The 19,292-nt window shown below is 34.2% G+C and overlaps 2 protein-coding genes across 9 annotated transcripts; both read right to left on the reverse strand.

Annotated features, from left to right (window-relative positions):
* Positions 1–2,034: 2,034 nt before the first annotated feature.
* LOC101203939 (MADS-box protein FBP24) lies at positions 2,035–4,553 on the reverse strand. Of its 8 annotated transcripts, none has more exons than XM_031887840.1 (8): positions 4,241–4,553; positions 4,071–4,143; positions 3,811–3,960; positions 3,646–3,687; positions 3,467–3,508; positions 3,151–3,318; positions 2,817–3,033; positions 2,035–2,274 (listed from the first exon to the last, which is right to left on the reverse strand). In XM_031887840.1, exons 1-8 carry the CDS (start codon positions 4,426–4,428, stop codon positions 2,270–2,272), a joined length of 885 nt encoding a protein of 294 aa, XP_031743700.1. In that variant the 5' UTR covers positions 4,429–4,553; the 3' UTR covers positions 2,035–2,269. The 8 variants fall into 8 exon arrangements, with proteins under 8 accessions (XP_031743700.1, XP_011658351.1, XP_031743699.1 ...); XM_011660049.2 differs by having other exon boundaries at positions 3,151–3,333; XM_031887839.1 differs by having other exon boundaries at positions 2,035–2,269; positions 3,151–3,333; positions 3,796–3,960.
* A 1,870-nt stretch (positions 4,554–6,423) lies between these two features.
* On the reverse strand, positions 6,424–19,240 carry LOC101203696 (vacuolar protein sorting-associated protein 54, chloroplastic). Its single transcript, XM_004134482.3, has 19 exons — positions 18,121–19,240; positions 17,298–17,360; positions 16,630–16,709; positions 14,781–14,895; positions 14,325–14,399; positions 13,699–13,855; positions 13,165–13,253; positions 12,284–12,540; positions 10,925–11,096; positions 10,744–10,827; positions 10,264–10,661; positions 9,814–9,967; positions 9,334–9,415; positions 8,636–8,715; positions 8,243–8,404; positions 7,856–7,923; positions 7,634–7,714; positions 7,259–7,521; positions 6,424–6,758 (listed from the first exon to the last, which is right to left on the reverse strand). Exons 1-18 carry the CDS (start codon positions 18,910–18,912, stop codon positions 7,386–7,388), a joined length of 3,045 nt encoding a protein of 1,014 aa, XP_004134530.1. The 5' UTR covers positions 18,913–19,240; the 3' UTR covers positions 6,424–6,758; positions 7,259–7,385.
* Between the last annotated feature and the right edge of the window lie 52 nt (positions 19,241–19,292).

A 19,292-nucleotide genomic window follows, 5' to 3' on the forward strand; every position in this document is an offset into this window, starting at 1 on the left:
CAACTTTTATATTCTTTTATATCTCTAATAGATTTAATATTTTTGTTTAAAAATTAATTAATATAACCTATACTTTTTGGGGTGGGACTTCAGTTTTTAAGTGATGATAGATTTATGAACTTGTATAAGCACACATTTCATTATTTTGTTTGTAGGAAAAGATCATATCAAATCTTTAATTTTGAAAATAAGTTTCGCTAAACTAGTTCACAATTTGATAAAAGAGTTGGCATAACTAAATAGTAATTCACACTACATTATTTCTAAGATTTTTGAGGTGCTAGAGTTATTTAATTCTCAAATTTCATAATTGTTCATACTAACAAAATAATTCATAAATTTGACTGTATAGAGTATTTTAGCAAATATGGAAATTGGAAAAAAAAAAAAAGTAGACTTATTTTTATAGGTTCCTATTTTTAAAAAAATATAAAATTACATGCATGTGATCCATAAACAACAAAACGTTTATATAGGCGTTATATTTGGATTTTGAAAATGAGTTGATTTTCTCTCAGTTCTAAACATGCATGGTCATTGTGATATATGCAGTGGTTAAAGTTTATAAAACAAAATTTCAAACTTAAAAACTTGACTCCTATTTTTATTTAAAAAGTATGGATATAGAGAAAGTCACAAAATAAAAATAAATTTAGAATAATAGATAATATATTAGGAGCGAAATAAGTTAAAGGTAAAGGATGGTAAGGGTTATTGGGATATATTGTATTTTTTTGGGGTGAGATTTATGTGCATGGGAGGTGAAAATGGAATATCTGTGTTGATATGAAAGTAGATGAAGGTAGCATTCGCATATGGAGATTTTGATGAGTAGGCTTTCATGTGGGTGCCCCCAATTCATCAGCCTTCTTTTTTCATAGTTTTCTTTGCTTTTCAATCACTACTCACTACTACGTACACACATTTTATATTTTCTTCCATGGATTATTCCTATTTTCCTCCATCTCTACTCAAATAATATAGGTATGTCTATGACTACTGAGATTGAATAAGGAATATAATTAATTAATATGCTTTATGTAGACCTCATATTTGCATTTCATAATTTTTCTTCCATCGTTTAGATTTTACAAACACATTATATTTAGTTCTAATGGTTGAAACTCATTATTTTTTGCCCTATCACGCGTAGCCATAACATTCATATATTAATAATCCAAGTAATGAAATGTTACTAATCGTAAGGACACGGCATTAATTTGTTACTGTATCAATAACCATGAAAATATTAGACAATTGTATATTTAAAATAGATATATAAGTCTTAGTCTTTCCAACCAGTCGTCTTTGATTGCGAATTAATTCAAGTTTGAATATAATTATATGGGAATTTTTCCAAAATACCAAAGAGTTAATAACTTGACAGCCATTAAAAAATGTTTTTTAAAAAACTTCAATTTTATACTAAAAAAAATGTCAATTCAAGCCACTAAACCAATTAATGAACAATCACATGATTACTATACTTACCAATTTCACTAATCTCTATCTGATGCTTTATTTCCCAATCAATTGTACTAATGATAATCAATTATGAAGCATACAAATAGGATTTAGGAAAGACATTATAGCAGATTAGTGTAAGGCCTAGCTAATATACACAGTAATTCATATATATGTCTTAAATTAAGTGGCAGCTGAATTATCCTAATTTCATGTGTTGAAGATAAGAGTTTATTGAATTATCTTGAGTTTGAGCACATTAATCAAAATGGTTATATATGTATCAGGTGTAGTTATAAAGCTAATTAACAAATAGAAACAAATAAAAAAAGCTAATTGATTATGCAATAATAAAAACAAAGAAGCAAAAAGCAATGAAGCATAAATTGATGATATATATACTAATTATAAAATGGCCCTAAAAGCAAATTAAGAAAGTGATATTGAGGAGTTATACATATAGCATGCAAATGCAGCAGAAAAACAAAGTAAGGAAAGGAAGAGGAGTTGGAGATCACACAGACTATATAAATAATAATGAAGTAGGTAGGTAGCTGGGGTACGTCTTGGTGAAATGAAAGGAAAGGAAATGTATTAATAATGGAAATATAAATAGAAATATATATATATATGTGATGGATATGGAAATTAATTGGGTAATTTAGTGGATGGAGAGGTTAAATATAAATTGACATAATTATATATGTTGTCCTGATGGAGCAAGAAGTTGTTCCAGGAATACCCCTTAATGCAACTCCAGTAATACGCACACACCACTACTGCCTCCAAATCTCCACCCCTTACTCTACTCTGCATCAATATATGTAAAACTTCAAATTAATTTAATTAAAACACACTTTCACCCTTGTTATTTAATTCTAATTATTTACTTATAATAACTATTACTGCATTTCTACCTAAAACTGTAACCAAATCATAATAAATACCTCAAGCACATTAAAGCTTTTTATATTTTATTTTAACGCAAGAATAATCATCAAACATTTTTAAAACTAAAATACGTAGAAGGAAGGAAAATATTTTACATTCTATCATTATACAACCTCGCTCAATGTATTGTGTTTAACCATAAATTGTCACATCAGAATATCATTTTTTTTTTATTAGAAAAAGGATTAGTGATTTGGTGTGTTTGTAGTTAAGTTAGAAAAGAGAAATAAAACCCTGTTTTGTGATTTAAACTTGAATTGTATTTTGATTACTGTTTGAAAGGAAAAAAAAAAGAAAAGAGGAGAAAAGAAGGGAAAATGGGGTTTGACGTGAAAAGAAATGGAAAAATGGGTAGTAATTATAGAAGAAAAATAGAAAACGAATGGGGGATCAGTAAGTACCGTAGGTGGAAGAATGGAGGTTGATGTCCTGAAGATTTGGTTGAAAAGGCTGAAGGCGATAGGGAAGGAGGAAGGGCGGAGGAGGAGGGGAGGGATCAGATGGAAGCTGCTGCTGTACTGAAGCCAGCTGAAGGACGCAGCTGCTTGCCTGATCATGATGATGATGATGATGATGATGATGATGATTGTGGTAATCATGTTGAAGCTGAAGCTGAAGCTGTGGAGGATGAATATGATTATTATTTTTATTACTATTTTCATTCATTTCAAGTAATCCATGAATATAACCAAACCACGACGACCCATCGTGATCATGATCACCAATATTTACAACCTCAACTGCCGCTGCCTGCGCCTGATCATCAGCAGCATTATCATGATTATCATGCGCCGCCCTCCTTCTCAGCCGCATCATCACTTCCTCGTCATCTTCTTCGCTTCTTCTTTTCTGCATCATCACCGCTGCTGCCATCTGCTGTTGCTGCTGCTCCTCCATCGCCATCTGCTCCTCTTTTATCTTTATTATTATTATTATTATTCATATTAACAACCCTTTTCCTTTTTTTTTTTCTTTTTTTTTTTAATATGAATGTGATATAAATAAATAAATAAATAGAACAAAGTAATAACATATTTATTTAATTAATTACCAGATGGTAAATCTGTTCATTTTCATCCTCCAGAATTTTCTCCTAATTAGTATCATCATGGAAATTAAAGGGAAAAATAAAAAACAGGTTATTAATGAATTAAATTAACCATATAATTATAATTACTTATATGTATTTATGTTAAATTATAAGAATGAATGAAAATAAACAAGCAAAACCTTTCTTCGCAGATTGTCGACTTGCTGCTGTAACAGCTCTGACTGCACCAAAAAACCAATAGAAAACCCTAATAAATATCTATGTATTTGTGTGTGTGTGTGTAAAGTGGAAGGTTGTAAAGTGGAAAATAATAATAATAATAATAATGCCTTTCGAGCACGAACTCTGTTGAGAGAGTTTTGGAGACGGTTCTCGATATCGTCGAGATCGCGAAGGTGAAAAGTGCTGAAATCGTCGGCTGTGTAGCGCTGCAAACTCAGCTGAAGATCGTCCGTTTCTTTTTTCATTGACCTTACTTGCCGCTCCAATTCCTCCTAATTTATTTCAATGGATTGTTTAGTTTAATAGTACTGATAATAAATACGAGGAGATGACTAGAGATGAAATGAAATGAGATTATTTAATCAATTAAGAACTGTACTACCGGATCGTTCATATTATGCTCTGGAATTCGACTCCCTATTGCAATCTGATATCTCCTGATGATTTGATCCATGCTGAGGATGTGCAGGCAGGAAGTGTGTAGAAGAAGTAGATATATATTAAATAATTAAAAAAGAAAAAAAACGAAGAAGAAGAAATAATAATGTATACCATGTTGTTTGAGTACAGTATTCGAACAATTTGCCGTTACTGGAGAAGACGATGAGAGCGATCTGAGCATCACATAAAACAGAAAGTTCATGGGTCTTCTTGAACAGACCGCCTCTCCGCTTCGAGAATGTAACTTGCCTTGTCGTCCGATTCTCTATTCTCCTGATTGCGATTTTTCCTCTTCCCATTATGATATCTTAATTCTCTCCTACCCCCCCGCGCCTAAACTTTTTATATATATGTGTGTGTGTCCTTGGTAGCTAAAGGTTAAAGGTACGACACTACTACTACTACTACTACTACTGACCACAACTCAATAATTTATTAGAGTAGGAAGGGTTTAGGGTTTGAATTGTTAATTATAATTAATAATTAATAATGAAAAATGAGTGAAAATTGAATGGATGAAATGTATATTGGAATTGGAAAGGCAAGAAGAATAATAATAAGAAGAAAAGTTAATAATAATAGGAATAATTAGAAAGAAAAAGTAGAAAGTATTTTAGCTAGAATGGTGTGACAGTTAACTACTCTCTGTGTGGTCTCTGCCTGTGGTGTGCTTTTATGGAATTTGCCAAATTGGGAAAACTCCCTATTTATTACCCTCATTTTCCTTTACCCCCTTTTTTAACCAATAAATTTAATTTCCTCTTCCCTCTTCCCTCTTCCCAGCTAGCTCACAACTCTACCAAGGCTCTAATCAAACCCAACCCCACACATATTACTATTATACATAATAAACTTAATTAGTTAGGGTAAAATTAAAAAATACTGTATGATAGAAGAGGAGGGAATTAAGGGCCGAGGTGGGGGGCAAATTTGAATAATATTAGCCATTAAGGGTGAGGTGGCAGCGAAAGAGAGAGAGAGAGGGAGGGAAAGGCAAATGAAAAGAGACACACAAACAGATCAGAGAACATCAAAGACTAACTAAAAATGGAAAATGTGTAAATATGGAGGCAGTTTTACGTCAACTTCAACCCTCTTATTTTGGTCACCTGATACTCAGTTTTCACATGCCATCCTTTTTTTTTTTTTAACTTTCCTAAATTACACCCTACAACTTTCAATAACAATCAACCCCACTCAAACCCCTAATACCAAATGCAATATCTTCTCTGGCTCTCATCAACCAAAACAAAAAAATAAATTAAATATTTTTTAGAAACAAAATAATTCCAAAACTTTTAATTCTTCCAATTCACTTTGTTATTGAACTTCGAAAGTGATGACGATAAATAAAAATAACATTACATGATCCCTACTTGATTATTCTTCTAACAAATCAAGTCAATTCTTGTTTTAAATGGCCTAGCTAGCTTGTCCCAGTGCCCCATTGCACTGAATTTTGCTTGTTTTATTTATTGGAGTTTTGTTTAAAAAGAAAAGAAAAGAAAAAAACCCAGCTGTTAAGATTCTTTTTTTTTTTGCCAATATATTTTGAGAACAATCTGTTTATGGTAATAAATTAGTAATTATAGGCGTGCTTGGTAAAGGACCAATTTTATCTTCTCTTCTTTTGTACGTTCACATTGTTTTGCGTGAAAAATCTCTTCCTCCTTTGAATTCCGCGTTTGTATTTTAAGGTCTATACCTTGACCGTTGAAATCTCTATCAAATTTGAGATCATCAAAATCAGTACAATTATTAATTTATAAACAATGAGAATTGAAGTGTCAATTAACAATAGGGTCAATCACAACTTTTTGTTGTATAACTTATTCCACAAGATTGAGGGTGCTTAGAAAATATATATACCATGCATGACGTGCAACCATTTTTTCAGTCATAGCTTTTACAACTTCCTCTGCTTATGCCATCAAAAGAAGGGATGTTCTTGGTTTACAGGTTGGATTAGATTGTTTTTTAGCCGCAACTCCGTTGTAAATTTATTCAACTCTAATAACCATTTCTTAAAGTTAAATCCAACCCTACACCACCATAAAACGTTTGAAAAATAGTATCCATTTTTGTACCAATTCATAGCATGAAAAATAACATTCATAAGAAGCTTTCCTTGTCTCGAAAAAGGTGGTTGCATTCCTTCCATGTCATAAAAGAATCTCGCTTTTAATTAATAACAAAAGGGGAACACTTTAGAAGCTAGTTATCAAGGCAAGATATGTATATATAATATTCCAAAATTATATAAATAAGAGGAGAAGGGGTGCAAAGTTGAAACAGATTAAAAATACCTTCGGAAATGAAATGGCATAACCAGCGGTAAGCAAAATTATTTATAGAAATAAAGATAAATTTTGCTCTACAGAAATACAAATGTACGGAAGCCACGAAATTGGAGGGAGTGGGGAAGAAAAAGAAAGGAACTAAAATTCTATTTTGGCTGAATCTTCTCATCAAGTAAACCAATTGATATGTTCTTTTCTCTAAACACAACTACAATTAGGGCAGCAAAAACGTTGGCCTAGCCAGTACAAAACAAATATATGTTATGTGTTTCAGCAAAAGGGCAGAGGGGAAAAACTTCGTTGAAATATCTGAATCCCAAACTTTATACCTGTCCAGTACACAACAGAAATCATTAAGAGCATATTGCAAATAAAATGTGCCACATGATTCAGATGCAGTGAAACCAAATGATTCTATCACATTTGATTAATCAAGTTCATGTAGTCCTGATCAGGGGTTGAGAATACGAAGTGTACAATGTTTGCAAAAATTGAATATTTTACACAACTATGAAAATCTAATTGATTAGTTTTTAAACAGCATACGTGGGAACAAAAAGTCCCCAGAACTTTATGCAGTTCAAATTAATCGTAGGAAGGAAAACTCCCTACAAAACGATACGTAGTATGCTCTTCATACAGTACGAGTAATAGAAACAAAAGTGCTAAAAAATTATGCAATACCAGTTCCTCTACACTACCGGCTACAAGTTCAGAAACATGCGTTATGGGTATATGCTAACCTCAATTTTATTTCAAAAGTGCTTAAACATTTACTTACTAAGATCTATAAAAATTATTTAGGGTAAAGATTGTTCTTACAACATACCTTGATATTTTAGTTGTACAAGGGAGAAGGCATAGGTTGAAAATTGACTCCTGGTATCCTGTTATTTACTCCTCAAATATGACACCCTTTATAAAAGAAAAACAATGGTCAATACACATTCACGCCATTATCCAGCTTCAGATCCGAATCTTTGTTCCAAGAATTCATCAAGTTGCCCCCAGTTTGGGATGTCGGGTTTACTCAAATCGTCACAAGGCAAAGATCTTATGCAGCCAAGAATGTGCTTAACATCTCGAAGCAGCCTGGTACAATAGAAAAAACAGTGTCAGAACAAGAAGCATGTTGAAATAATGGTTCAGTGTAAGTAATATATGTGACAATGTCCGTGGTTCCTGAACGACAAGGGAGTATTACCTATCCTTTGCTTGTGGGGTGCTTATGTCTAATCGTGAAAATGCTTCAGAAATTTGTAAATGGAAGATTTTGACCACTTGCCTGAAGATTACATTAAAGATAATTGTTAACTTCCAAATAGCAGAACGGCAAACATTCTTTATTTGCAGACGGGCAGCGGCCATAGATATAGGAGTAGATCTGGATTAAAATTTAGAATCCATTCATTATAGTATGGCTTACCTAAATATTGCCTGAACATCCGCCTCATGTAAGGTTCGAGATAAGACACGTTGAAGGTAACCAACTTCCTGGATAATGGTGATTTCAAACCAAGTCGGTTGTAAATATGTAGAGAAACAACTCAAAAAGTACAATTAAATGGAAACAACATTCTAATCAAACTTGCGAGATGACTTGTGCTGTTTTGCATCAACCATATAAGATTTCACTTGTCATACACATCCTTACATGCACAGTGTTCAATTATGCAAAGCGCAAAAAAGGACTTCAATATTGAAAAAAATTATCACTCAACTTAACAAGGTACCAAGGACAGACAAAAACAACTAGCTAGAAGCAAATGCTTTACTTTAATGAATTAGTTTGCTTGATGAATAATATAGCTACCTTGGTAAGTGATCGAGCAAACTGACTGGGCTGAGGGTCAGAATCCTCGAGCCTATTCCAACTTTCAACAATTTGAGGCAGACCACGAAGATGTACTAATAACCTTTCCCTCATTATCTGGACCAGCTTAGTATGAATTTCATCTCGGTGAACTTTGAAATCCTAAATTATTAAATAATTCAATAATTGGTACAAAAATGCATAACAAAGCAATTTTTATAATCATAGATTTTATTGCAGAAATGGCAATAATACAGAATCTTGCAAGTGAAAACTGCAGAATATTCAAGAGTAGGAATATAACTAGGCAACTTCGCACTATAGTCAGCTAATTAGCATAATTCGCACAATCATTATATAAAAGAAGAAAATTATGAAAAGAAGAGAGAATACTTGAGCCACTCGATCAATCTCTGAGAGCAACAGTGTCTTTCGCGCCTCAGGTACCTTGAGAAAAAGGATTCTCCTAATTTCTTGTTCAAGTCATAAAAAGAAGAAGAAAACGTCATATTCCGTTTAAATATCTTGGGCACTATAATAATTCCAATTACCCCAAAGGTGTTCTCCCTTTATGAAAAAAATTGAAAGACTAGGAGAACTAAGGCTTGAAATGCAGTTTCCCGATGTCTCAGGAATGTTATCCCGATGTTATGTAGCAGTTTTTGTTGGCTCTTTGGAATGTTATAGTAAATACTCTTTTATGGAGAGATGTAGTTTGAAAGAACAATGTCCAAAAATGTAGCTCTTTTTGATAAAGCCAATTAGATCAGATCCAATTTTGGTTCTTCTTGAGAGAATTTATTTCCTCCCTTATAAGCACATATTTTCCCAATTTCATATCATACATGTTTTTTTCTTCCTTCCTCATGAAAAACAATAATGATGAGAAAAATAGATTCGTTATATAAGAAGATTAAACAGAGAAAAGAAGATTGCTTTTTTGTTGAAGTAGGCGATGGAAACATAAAGGGTTGGGCAAAACATGGTTTCCCAGACATAAAGTTGATTGGCCTTAGCCCGTGAGATATAGGCTGCTAGACTAATAACAATAGGGAACTAAAGTTGAATCCTTCAAAATTTGTTAAACGTACCAGGAATAATGGCGAAGGTAAAACTGATAACTTGACTAGCCAAGGCCAAGTGTTTGGATGTGATAGACTTCAAACCAGACACCTAGAACAGCAATAAATTCAGTTTTCAGGAGAGTTACCAACCTAGCACTTGAAACTCATAGTTTCCATGGTAAGTATATTCAGCATAATTAACAAAGTGCTATGTGAATAATAAGATTTATAATATTCAAACAACTGCAAATTAAGATTAAAAAAAAGAAAAAAACCACATTATTTTCAATGATTTTTCTTTTAACAAGACAGAAAAATATTAAAATAGAAAGAGTAGGAGTGGGAAAATAAAATAAACAAAAAGAAGACCAATGGTTTAACATTCAATGCCCATGAACATGACATGTAAGTCCACGGATTCAAGGATTTCATATTTACAATCACAAGTAAGTTAGAAGCACAGCATTAACTACGTTTATTGTGTCTAAATAAAAGACTATGAAGTACCTGCATAGCACCAGCTCCAAGTACAAGTTGACAAGTCCTTGTATTGAAAAACTTGAGAATTTCCACAACACGATGTACAACTTCCGAAGATAGTGCTGGGAGAGAATTGTTCATGTCAATGTACTCCGACAACATCTTGAGCAAGATCAAACCACTGGGAAATGAACCATTACAGAAGAAATCGTTTAGTGAGACCCCCAGCAATGAAGCTAACTAAAATTATAATAGGACGGTGTACATCAGCAGAAGGTACCAAGAAAGAAAAAAACAGAACACAAAGTTCAATGCAAAAATGTGATGTCACAAGGAATAAAAAAGTTCAAAATAAAGAGAGAACAGATAACCATACAGGTCAAAGTCAGGGCCAATAAAATCAACCAATTTATTTAACAATGTTAGTGGAGGGAGCCATCTAATCCGAAATAAGTAAAAAGGAAAGAAGAAACTAACCAGTTTACCATATGATAACCAACGCCTTTGTATAGCAAAGTCTGAGAACTTGATTTTCCGCGCTCCTTCACATTAGTATTGCTAACTTGCATTGTAGGAATTGTGACATCAGCTTTACTCTTTTCAGTTGTATCTGCAGGAGTAGGCTTCACATGTTCAGAATTCCCCCCAGACAGGTCACTTGAATCAATTTGCTCAGAGTGTTGTTGAGCATTGTGTGAATCATCATTATTCGTAGCCACATCACCGTAGCTTCGATCCATATTATCCTGAGTAAGATCGGGTTTTTCAGAAAGCAGCTCTTGAGAACAAAGTGATTCAGCTATAGATTGAAATTCATCGGGAACATCCACTTCAACCCATGTTTCCTGATCAAGCACTGCCTTGATTTTTGTCATCTACAATAACATAAATTAATGAACATGAATAATATTTAAGTTGGACAATAACTCTAAACAAATAAACAAATCAGAAACTTACACGAGACTCATGCTGATAATCAACAAAAGCTTTGGCCTGGGACTGTAAAGTTCCACGAATGCTATATCCCAACCTTCCACCAATCTGTTAAGTTAGAAGAATAATAGAATTATGAATACTACGATTAACTATAGATTTATATCCTTATATAAGTTCATATTCCAAATAAAGCTTCGATTACCTTTTCAGTGGCAGTAATAAAATCTTGTGTGATGTTGTATATGCTTAAGAACTCTTGTAATCTCAACTTTGGATGAACAAGAATGCGAACACCAAGGAGTTTAGCCCATCTACCATGAGCAGCATCACAAGCAGCAAAAACAGCTTCTGTATTTTCTCGCAATACATCAGCTCTGCTCACAATCAAATTACTTCAATAGTCGAGATTACAAATTAAATATTCACCAAGTGAACAGCAAACATTTTTATCAGAAGAAAATAAAAGAGGAACAAAATTCTCAATAAATTTCTGAAAGTTCCATTAAGAATGATGCTTTGTAGCACCACACCCGATAGATTGGACTTCTTTTCTGTTAGAGTTGAGATATGTATCTTCGCTGTTATCCACTCACAATGAAGATTGATTATGCAACAGGAAGTAGTACGAGAGCCCTAATTTTTAAATTTCTTTCTTTCTTGAGCTTTCTTGGACAATTATATACATACAACTACTTCGTTTATAGAAACAACGGTTTCTATTCAGAAAGAAAAAGGAAAGGCTACAAGGACATACAAAAATCCAAGCCCATGAAAATCCCCACTAAAGAAAGGAGTTCCAGCTGAGTAAAATTGTTACATAGGATATAAGTACGTCGAAACCAAAGTCCACATAGAAACATGAAACCCCAGCAAGCAACAAACATCACTACGATCCATTTCTCAACCTCTAACCACTTTGTAGTTTGTTATTTCTCTTCCCCCAAAGGCCCCACAACAAAGCACACACCCCGCAAATCACAACCCATGATCATCGCTGTCCTAGGCTAAAACCTACGTTAATCTGAGAAATCTCTAAAAGACAGCTGAGGAAGAACTCCTGGTCGTCGCTCACTCTGTCTTCTTATAATTGTAAATGTGATAGTCTGATTGCTTTTGAGGAAAAGCCCTGTCCTTGGCTAAAACCTATGTTGATTTGAGAAATCTTTATCCAAGGTCTAAATAATAAGTCATTTTAAGAATAATAATTAAGGATATAGCAACATTTTAAAAAAATTGCAAATATAGCAAAACTATCGTTGATAGACTCGTATCGTCTATCACTAATAGACTAATATTTACAACATGGTCTATCAGTGATAAACTTCTATCATTGATAGAATTTGACAAATTTTGCTATATTTGTAAATTTTTTTAAATGTTGCTATATACTTAATTATTTTGAATCTAATTACTAAATTTGCAACTATCCCTAAATAATATTTCCTTGTCAATCAGAGGAAGAGAGTGAGAGAGAGAGAGAGTAGATGCAACCACCCACACATCAAGTATGATATTTCATAATTAATTAACCTAAAGCTATCAAAACCAAGCAATACATAACCTGAAATTTCTAGACATGTTTGAAGGGTTTGCTGCATCATTTGCTTTTCCTTGTAAGGAAATAACCTTGGCAGCTACTCGCTGAGGTAAATGTGGAAGAAGCAAACCACCTTGATTATCAGTATCTTGAGCTGTACCAGCAGCTGCAGCACCACTAGCAATTGCAGCAGCAACGGAATCTGCAGCATAATGCCCATCAAGATTGCACATAATCCATTCAATAGACTTTTTCACTTCTGCAGCGCGCACCAAATGTACCTGCATTCACTAAATGAAAAGAGATCATAATGCATCCGATAAAATTCCAGCAAGGAAAAACTTAGAGAGTAGTCTTAGAGTAAGAGATCTAGAAATATTACAATCTCGGTTATTCTGTTCAAGAGTGGTCTTTGCTTTTCAATATCTTTTGGGTGATTCATGATTGGATGATTGACGGGTTGGAGAGTAAAAGTTTTGGTGGGTGGGGAAAATACTTAGGAGATATGCTAACTGCGTGCTGCTCTTTTGTGATGTGTTTTGAAAGAAAAAAATAGCAGGATATTTGAAGATAACTTTGCTTTTTTTTTATTCTTTTTGGGTCTTTGCACAAAATACAACGTCCTAGTAGTGCACAAATTATACCGGATTACCAGATTTATCCTCAACTTTCTTTTAACCTTAAGAAGCACTAACATTGCATTTAGTATTTTAATGATTTGGTAATATATTTTTTAAAAGAAAACAAAAGACTAATGCTCAAAATTACAAGAAGAGAAGAAGAAAAAGAACAATCGCACTATACGCATCCACAACCCAATACAAATCAAAGATCAACCAAGAAAGATAAAAGTGCCAAATACAAATTGTCCTGTGGAGAGAGAACTTTTAAGCAAGAAAAATTACCCGTACAATCTTGAAAATGGCACTTAAAAGTTGAACGAAGCCTTCGGAAGACAGGCCCCTCAGTTTGCTTGCAAGTGAAGCACCTCCACCTGAGTCATAAATTTATCGTAATATAGTGCACTTAAAAGAGAACATCAGTAAATCAAAGATGCATTAAAGAAACTTTTGAAGACTGAATGACACACAACTTCCTCGTGCTCAAATATATCTAATAACAAAAATATACATATATGTTTGTGTGAAAGAATATTTTACAATGAAAAAAGGAAATAAATCTGACAGAAGCTAAAGGACAATAGATTTGTCATGACAATCTAAAGCTTAATTAGCCTATCACCTTATGATTTCATTCAGGCTGTTTGTTGGTTTCAATTGGACTTTTCCATGTAATCTTCTAAAATTCATGATTTTCAATAAAATTGCCGATATCATGTAAGAAATACAGATAACATTATCTTATTACATATTAAAAAAGACTAATCAAACGTTAGTGTTGTACAAACAGGTGAATATCAAGATTCAGCAACAACTCACCATCTGCATCCATCGTTCTCTCTCCAGGTGCAAAATCTGAGTCATGGGGCCTGATTAGAAGAACAGGAAGTAATTCTGCCACTGCATTCTTAATAGCAGTTTTCATATCAGCTGTAACTGCATCACGATATAACCTCAAGACAGAGGGAAGCTTGGCCTGGGAGAAATCATTGTATGCATGCAATAAATTTGGTTCAGAATTGAATTGTCAATTAAACACATACACATTTTCTAACACGAAACAAACTTTTTAATAAGATTAGAAAAGATGCAAGGATAATGAGAGCAAGCTTCAAAACCAACGGTTAAATAACTCTACTGCCCATAATAATTCATATCAAAAACCACATTTAAAGACCAAGAGCACATAATCTTTAAACTGACCATAAGACAGATTTTCACAACAAACCCATTGCATAAACCTTGGTGAGGGGCAGGGGGAAAGAGAATTTTTAGTGTGAAATTTTGGGTAATCAGTTACTGACTGGCTTGTTACAATTAGCAAGATAAAATGACAAGGAAGTTGATAGTTATGGATCTTCATGTAGAAGGAACCAACGCCCAACAGAGAGGAAGGATCAAGAAACTATTCTTCAGCCAAAACAATGAAGTAGGAGAGAACTCACAGTCCTGAGCAATCCAATAACGATAGGAAGAAGGCGATCGCGGAAGTTGGAGGTTTCTTCCTCGTCCAACTTGACCTGCCACAGTTTGAAGTTCACGTGTTACATTTAACAAAATTATAGTCTTCAAATAATAAAAATAAAAGAAATACGATGAAAAGTAATTAGCTATTTAGTAATAAATAAAAAGGGCGAGGAAGGAAGAAGGCAGAGAATTGTTTAGATGGTTTAGGGCCTGAGTTAGTATACTATTTTTTGGATAAGAAACCTGAGTTTAGTATACTCAAGAGAGAGGAGGTTTCAAGTAGCTCTTACATGTTACATTTTATATTTCAATAGTATTCTAGTTCTATTTAGGTTATATCATAATCTACTATAGAAAAAATATATAGCAATCCTTCGGTTCAGCTATTTAGTAAAAGATAAACTTCAAGGCCTTCGATACCAAAATTTACTTACTTCATCCTTTCCGTTCATTAAATTTGAAGCCCATGCTTTTGTTTCAGTTATAATTACGATATCTACATCTCCAGCATCGTGAATTGAGGCACGCATAAATTCTGCTGAAAGAATGCTACACCACAAGACTAAATGTTAGTAGTTTCTGGAGGGAATGCAAAAATATAATAAAAAAATGTATAGTGCATGCATAGCCACTCATTTTTTTTTAAAAAAAGGAAACATGCCTTTGTATTGATATAATGAAAGGAGACTAATGCCCAGGTACGATATTAAGATACTAGTCTAGGAGAACAAAACACGAGAAACGACAACCAAAACCTAAAACGACCAACAAAAATAACAACAATACATGCGAACATGCGTAAAACAACCAACAAAACAAGCCAAGAATAGAAAAATCTGGGTGAAAAAGGCTCTCCAGTTTAAGTAAAGATCTTGTTGTGAGGATAGTAAAGACAGAATGAACCCTTCAAGTCGCAAGCAAAATGTGAGAGACATGCTGAAACCTTTCAAACCAAAATCCACCTAGTGGAACTTTAACTAAACTGCACTGAATCTTTTCCTATCCAGACAGAATGAACCCTTCAAGTCGCAAGCAAAATGTGAGAGACATGCTGAAACCTTTCAAACCAAAATCCACCTAGTGGAACTTTAACTAAACTGCACTGCATCTTTTCCTATCCAGACAGAATGAACCCTTCAAGTCGCAAGCAAAATGTGAGAGACATGCTGAAACCTTTCAAACCAAAATCCACCTAGTGGAACTTTAACTAAACTGCACTGCATCTTTTCCTATCCACTTCAATACAGCTTGAAAAAAATAAAATGATTTTCAGAAGAGTGGAGGACTTGTAGTGTGTTCTTTGAATTATCAGTTAGATGTTACTCTTTTGGATTGAGGCTCTTTTTGCAGGTTTGGTATCCTTTTGTGCGGGTTATTTATTTCGTGTCCTTGTACATTCTTTCATATTTTTTAATCAAAGCTCGCTTTCTTAATAATAAAATGTCTAAAAGAATTAATGGAGATTCGAACCGATTAACTAGGAGTTTTTTTTTTAAAAAAAAAAAAAGGTCATGTTTGGTAATCATTGGTTTTTTGGTTTTGAAAACTAAGCCTTTAAACACTCATTCCAATTCTAACTTTATTTCTCTGTCACCGACATTTTGCTAGTGTTTTCAATAACCAAGCCAAATTTTGAAAACTAATAAAAGCAATTTTTAGAAACTTGGTTTGGTTTTGTTTTTAAAGTAGGCAAAGAATTTAATTCTTAAAATCAAGAAACATGCAAATCACGAAATGAAATTGGGAGGAATTAGGTTTAATTTTTTAAAAAACCGAAAACTAAAGGCGAAATGATTACTAAAAAGAGCCTAAATAAATTGTGATAAATCTTAAGATTTAGCTTAAAAACTAATTTGGCTTCAACAATCAAGAAATAAGTAATAATTGTTCGACAAGTTAAGCAAATTCTATGTATGCACTTGAACCTGCTGATGTCAAAGAAACATAACAAAATTGTAGAGATTTTTCCATCAATAAAACAGAAAAAGAGAAAAATAAAAAAGGAAATGAAATCGACAGCCATTTCTACCAACATACGAAATGTAACTGTTTCCCTCAAGATTTAGGTCATTTGGAACATGCATGGGACTAAGTTTACTATGCTGAAGGTTAACGCTCGCAGTCTATGACATGGTTCAAAATGGAAAGCTGATAACAAAAATCATAGATCCTAGATGAGATTCCCCCAATTTTGTACAAAAGAAGTAACTGGATGTTTATAAACGATTAATTCTTCTTTCCTAATTGTTTCTCACTTGTACGACAATAAATTAGAAATATTACCTGGTTATGGATTCAATTGATGCTGCTACGTGATCGCGTAGGTGGCGGAAGCAATGTAGACCAGCAAGTTCATCACCCTCCTAAAGCACATAAGAAACTGAACTAAGAAAAATTTACTCTGTTTTCAGATTAACCAAGAAAACTTTGGGTGATCTGAACCCATACATTAGCTTTTTGGAATAGAAATAAACTATATCAAACAAAAAGGTAAGCCAAGATTGTTGTTTCAGGGCAGAGTTAGAAACAATATCTCAATGAGTGTAGTAAACATATTACTCAGATATGTATAAAATCAGTACTAGTAGGAACAATAATTACAGATTATATTTTTTAAATATAATGTGTAGAATTTGGTATCTGGATCGTCTCTTTTTTGCTTTCTTACAAGGCTGATATCCACCTAGATTCTTGTATCTATTCCTCCATTGCTATTAAATTTTATTTTATTTCTAATAATCAAAAGTTGAGAAATACTATTTCCTTATTGTCTTTTCCTTAAAAAAAAACACCAGAAACTTAATCGGAAGGCATTTACAAATAGAGGCAGTATAGACCATATCAACAAAACATTATCATCACTCTAAAATATGAATGGAACTTGTAAAGGACATTTTAACATTATAGATTAAAAAAATAAAAATTATCCAATCCATAGGATGAGAAAGTACCAGAAGATGTAGTAAATCATCAGTCACATCCAAAGCTCCAGCACAATCTGCTGATGCTACTAGCTGCATGACAAAAGATCGACGATCACTACTAAATATGAATCCTATGGCCAATATCATACCTTTATAAAGAGGGAAGAGAAGTTCACAGTATATGCTTCCTCTTCGCAATCACAAGTCTTGTTCAAGGTTTATTAAATAAAAAAATATACTGATCTTTAGAAAGAATAAAAAGGGATAAATGTTACAATCGAAGGAAGCAAAAGCTTAAGATTCATCATGACTCAATCAGCGTCATTCTTCAGGAATTATTCCTGTTTCTATCTAACCAAACCTCCCACAAAACATCTGCAATAGAACTTAGCCATAATTGGCTTTCTTTTAAAAGTCATGACAAAAGCAGAAAGCAGAATAGCGTGTACAGTCTCTCTCGGTAGCAAACCAACACACTTTGTCCATAATCTCATGCTAAAACCGAACTACACAAAAAGGTGTTCCAACAATTCTTAGTTTTTTTCTCACATGACACGCCAACTTGGAGAAAGACGGGCACAAAATTTTCATTGAACTACTGAATAAGTCCCGAATACGTTAGCTTCCCACATCCAGAAGTACTAGCAAATTTCCATTCCTTATGAATTAGTAACAGCTACGAGATCGAATGCAGCCATAGGATCGTGCTCTAGAAGATTCAATTATAAGCAGTGAAGCCTTCGGATTAAAAGGTAGTAGCACGCATTGTGACGACAGCGGTGATTTCATATGACTTAATGCAACGAAAACAACTAATTACGCAAGAACTCAGAAAGGAAAGGCAGAGTACCAATTTAAGAGCGGAAATGGCCTGATTAACATATAAAATAAGCTTCAATTTCTGCTGAAGAGCCAACAAATTATTCCTGGTCGCATTCTGCTCCTGAATTTCTCGGGCAGAATCTACCAAATCAACATCCAAGAGCCGTATGGTCTCCTTTAATTGCCGTATCCGGCTACACCCCTCCACTATCTTGACATTTAAGTCTTGTAGCTGGCCCTGAGCCTCGAAGAAAGAATTAGAACGCAATGAAATTTCCTTGACTAAATGCAACTCCACCACATCTAAATAATGCGAAAGCTTCTCTTGGAGCACCAAATTCTGCGAAACATTCAAAAAGGGGCATGCTGCACGGAATGTCGCCCCCTCCTCCAATGCGAAATCTTCTTTAAAGTAAAGCGCGGGAACCTCTCTCAAACAAGCCACAAGGGCCTCGCCCTGGCCACCAATGCTATCCAAGCCACCATTCTCCTTGCTGGAATGGTTGCGTATGTCCTCAAATCGGTGGAAAGAATCGGAGATCAGGGCGGTGTAGTTGTTAAAATCGAATCGAGTAACTTCGGATGAGGCTATGGTGGAAGACAAAGGCATAAACTCAGGTGGGTTAACGGTGGAGGAAGAGGACCACCAGCCAACCCAGGAGGCATCGGATTTTCCAGCATGAGGGTTGTTGAGAATCGAAGACAAGCTCTGGCTGCTGGCATCGGAGGAGGAAGTAGTTCGACCAAGACTCGTTTGTCTAGTGACGATGGTGGAATAGTCAGTGGGGGACCTTCCCGATTGGGAAGGCTGGGAATCCATGCTCAAAATCTTAGAATCATGAACTAATTAATGTAAAGATGACATTCAGTAGTGGAAAATGAAATCCAAGAGAAAAGACGATGGAGATCGAGGTGAAGTGTTTGGATTGAGATAGATCTCAAGAGATGAAGAAGAAGAAAACGAGAAGTTGAAGTGGCGGGCAAATGGGAGATTGGAAATGGCAATGGCAATGACAATGGTAGTCCGGTGATGTGCGTGGGGGGTAGATAGATAGATCTCGTTCTTCAGAATTGCTTTGCCTGTCCACCTCGACCTCCGTCTCCTCAACTTCCCGATTCCACACCCTTGATTAAACAATTCCGCATTGTAGCTTTATTAAATTATAATCCTAACCAATTTTTAATAATCGGTTTCATTTC

The sequence above is a fragment of the Cucumis sativus genome, chromosome 6, assembly GCF_000004075.3.
Source record: "Cucumis sativus cultivar 9930 chromosome 6, Cucumber_9930_V3, whole genome shotgun sequence".
In the NCBI taxonomy this organism is placed as follows: Eukaryota; Viridiplantae; Streptophyta; class Magnoliopsida; order Cucurbitales; family Cucurbitaceae; genus Cucumis; species Cucumis sativus.